Source organism: Anarrhichthys ocellatus, unplaced genomic scaffold (assembly GCF_004355925.1).
Source record: "Anarrhichthys ocellatus isolate YVR2014 unplaced genomic scaffold, GSC_Weel_1.0 scaffold2082, whole genome shotgun sequence".
In the NCBI taxonomy this organism is placed as follows: Eukaryota; Metazoa; Chordata; class Actinopteri; order Perciformes; family Anarhichadidae; genus Anarrhichthys; species Anarrhichthys ocellatus.
This window is the reverse complement of record NW_022282056.1, coordinates 1-2805: the sequence shown is the minus strand read 5'-3', so window position 1 is coordinate 2805 and position 2805 is coordinate 1. Positions and strand designations below refer to the sequence as shown.

Genomic DNA, 2805 nt, shown 5'->3' with positions numbered 1-2805 from the left:
CAAGTTCTCCCACTTAAAAAGATGAGATGCCTGTAATTTTCATCATAGGTACACTTCAACTATGAGAGACAGAATGGGGGGGAAAGAATCCAGGAAATCACATTGTAGGATTTTTAATGAATTAATTGGTAAAATAAGTATTTGGTCACCTACAAACAAGCACCAGGCTGGGAAGACTGAATCTGCAATAGGTAAGCAGCTTGGTGTGAAGAAATCAAATGTGGGAGCAATTATTAGAAAATGGAAGACATACAAGACCACTGATAGTCTCCCTCGATCTGGGGCTCCACGCAAGATCTCACCCCGTGGGGTCAAAATGATCACAAGAACGGTGAAGGAGAGTCTAAATCTAGATCCATGAACAATACATTTGTTCATTTCTTTGTTTATCACAGATGGTCAGACAGTGCTCTCAAACCTCTATTTTAACATTACATCTAGCGGGTATAGTAATCTATCAAATATTCATCAAGGCCGACGCCCATGGGTATTACTCTCACTAGATCTACTGCTATTAAGACTGATTTTTAACTCTACATGGTTCCACTGTTCAACTTCCGACACAAACACAAACAGTCCTCTGATTTGGCCTTTAATTATTTGATCAAAATGATTTTGTGTGTATAAAAACATCTGGTTTGTCTTTGGGCCTCACACCACACAATTTTGCAACAAAGGTGATTTAAGAAGCAGCCTTACACAATGTGGTTTTTACTTTGCTAACCTTTTTCGTTAGGCATACTTGTATCCTTTTAATCATGTTAACCGTGCAGTAAATTAAAACATTATTCCTGCTTTTATGCTCTGCTATTAAAGGTGCAAATGTTTTCTTCAGCTGGCTTTTCCTGACTCTGCTGCCTCACCTCGTGTTTCTTATTGAGCACTCTACTGACTCTCCAGACAAGCTTCTAGAAGATGCCCTAATCTAAATTGGATGGATTGTAATTTTATGTAATGTCATATTTAAGGTGACTTTTTTTTTTTTTTTTTTTTTTTTCTCTTCCCCAGACCACTCTTCAGAACCTGTCTGAGGACATTCTGGGTGTGATGGACAATAAGAACCCCTCCATTAAGCAGCAGGCCGCTCTGTTTCTGGCCCGCTCCTTCAGACACTGCACACAGGCCACGCTGCCCAAGAGTGTCCTCAAACCACTCTGTGCTGCTCTCACCAAGGTACTCGTCTGCTGGCTGGAAATGTCTCAACAGTTCACTACCTTTTCCTATTGGTAATGCTGTACATGTCATTTCAAATGCCATCTTTAAAAAGAATACCTGTGCTTTTCTCTCTGACTGTCTCAGCAAGTGAATGACTCTGCTCTAGAGGTGCGTGACGCCGCCTTCGACGCTTTGGGGACGGCCATGAAAGTGGTGGGAGAGAAAGCTGTAAACCCTTTCCTGGCTGATTTGGATAAACTCAAACTAGACAAGGTAAGGACCACTAGAAGACGGTTAAATAAATTCAAACAAGGATAAAGCTCCCATTTTAATTGTAGTGAACTGCTTACCACTGTCCTTCTTATTCCATATGTGAACAGATAAAGGAGTCTGCTGATAAAGTGGAGCTCCCTGGAGCAAAGAAGGGTGCAGGAGGAGGAAAAGGGGGGGAAAAGAAGGCAGCAGCTAAAGCTCCTCCCCCTGCTGAAGCTCCACCTAAATCCTCTGCCCCACCCAAGAAGACCCAAACTGGTGCTGCCAGCAAGGTATGCTCAGGGTGATGCACATATAGAAAACTAAAATCAATCGAGAAACAACTTTGTCCCCTGGTTCTACCCAATGTTGCTGTTATGGACATCATGACCCGATAACTTGGTCGCATTAAGGGTCTACAGTTGTACTAGAAGTGTTCCGTATCTCTTTTCTGCAGTCGTCAGCAGGCCCATCGAAGAAGGCCAAACCAACCTCTGTAGTTGGTGGAAAAACCAAGAAGAACCCCGAGAGTAAAGAGTTCACCGAGAGCGAACTCTCGGTAAGTCTGTGTGCATGCCTTTTCCTTTGCTTTGCTGCTGAAGCTTTTGTCACAGCCCGGGCCCCCGCAGTTCCTTAAAAGTCTTAAAACTTTTTAAGTGCAGTTCTTGATACTTAAGTTTTAAAAATGTCTTCGGAGTGTATGGAAGTGTAGACGGGTCCGTATTGTTCGGTACCACTCAGAATCTGAATTCCTAGATCATTTGAAATATAAATCAGTGTTGTGGTCTTTTAGAATCTAGGTGTGAAACTACAACCACATCAAGGTTTGTGGTTCAGTTTTAGATTTGAGGGTTTCATTTAGTTTGTCAAAGTAAAGCACAGGTGGAATTGTTAATGACGATGCTGGCCGCGTTCTTGTTAAGTCACAGGGCTCTGGTATTTGTGCGTGCTCGCTCACTGACATGGCCTACTGGGACACTAATGGAATGGAGCCATTGTTGGTTATTTACAGCTGTGTGCCTCTGCTGTTTTTGACAAGTCAATGCCTGCATTGAAAAGGGTCTATTATGGTGAGCACCAGGGTGGCTGGGGGTCAGAGGTTGAGCGTGTCCTTCAGTCTAAAGATTGGCGGTTTGATCCCCGGCTCCTCCAGTCCTAGTCAATTTTCTTTACTCCCGCTCCTGTAGGCTGTGCCTCCAGTGTGTGAATGTTAGTCTGATCGGCAGGTGTGTGAATGATGACATGTAGTGTTGAAGTGCTTTGAGTGGTTGTAGAACTAGGAAGGAGACTAAATTACCATTTAGCTCCAACTTTAAGCTTTATCAGTACATTGTTGTTGGACGTTCAAATGGTGTGTGTGTGTGTGTGTGTGTGTGTGTGTGTGTGTGTGTGTGTGTG

General features: G+C 43.2%; 1 protein-coding gene across 1 annotated transcript in view; it reads left to right on the top strand.

Moving 5' to 3' along the window:
* Nucleotides 1-2799, top strand: part of LOC116378127 (cytoskeleton-associated protein 5-A-like) — an 8644-nt gene extending 5845 nt beyond the window's left edge. Inside the window, exons 8-11 of the mRNA XM_031839936.1 lie at nucleotides 1009-1173; nucleotides 1300-1428; nucleotides 1536-1700; nucleotides 1865-2799. Coding sequence (XP_031695796.1) covers nucleotides 1009-1173; nucleotides 1300-1428; nucleotides 1536-1700; nucleotides 1865-2044 — 639 coding nt within the window. The 3' untranslated portion in view covers nucleotides 2045-2799. The remainder of the gene's footprint in view (nucleotides 1-1008; nucleotides 1174-1299; nucleotides 1429-1535; nucleotides 1701-1864) is intronic.
* The last annotated feature ends 6 nt before the right edge of the window (nucleotides 2800-2805 follow it).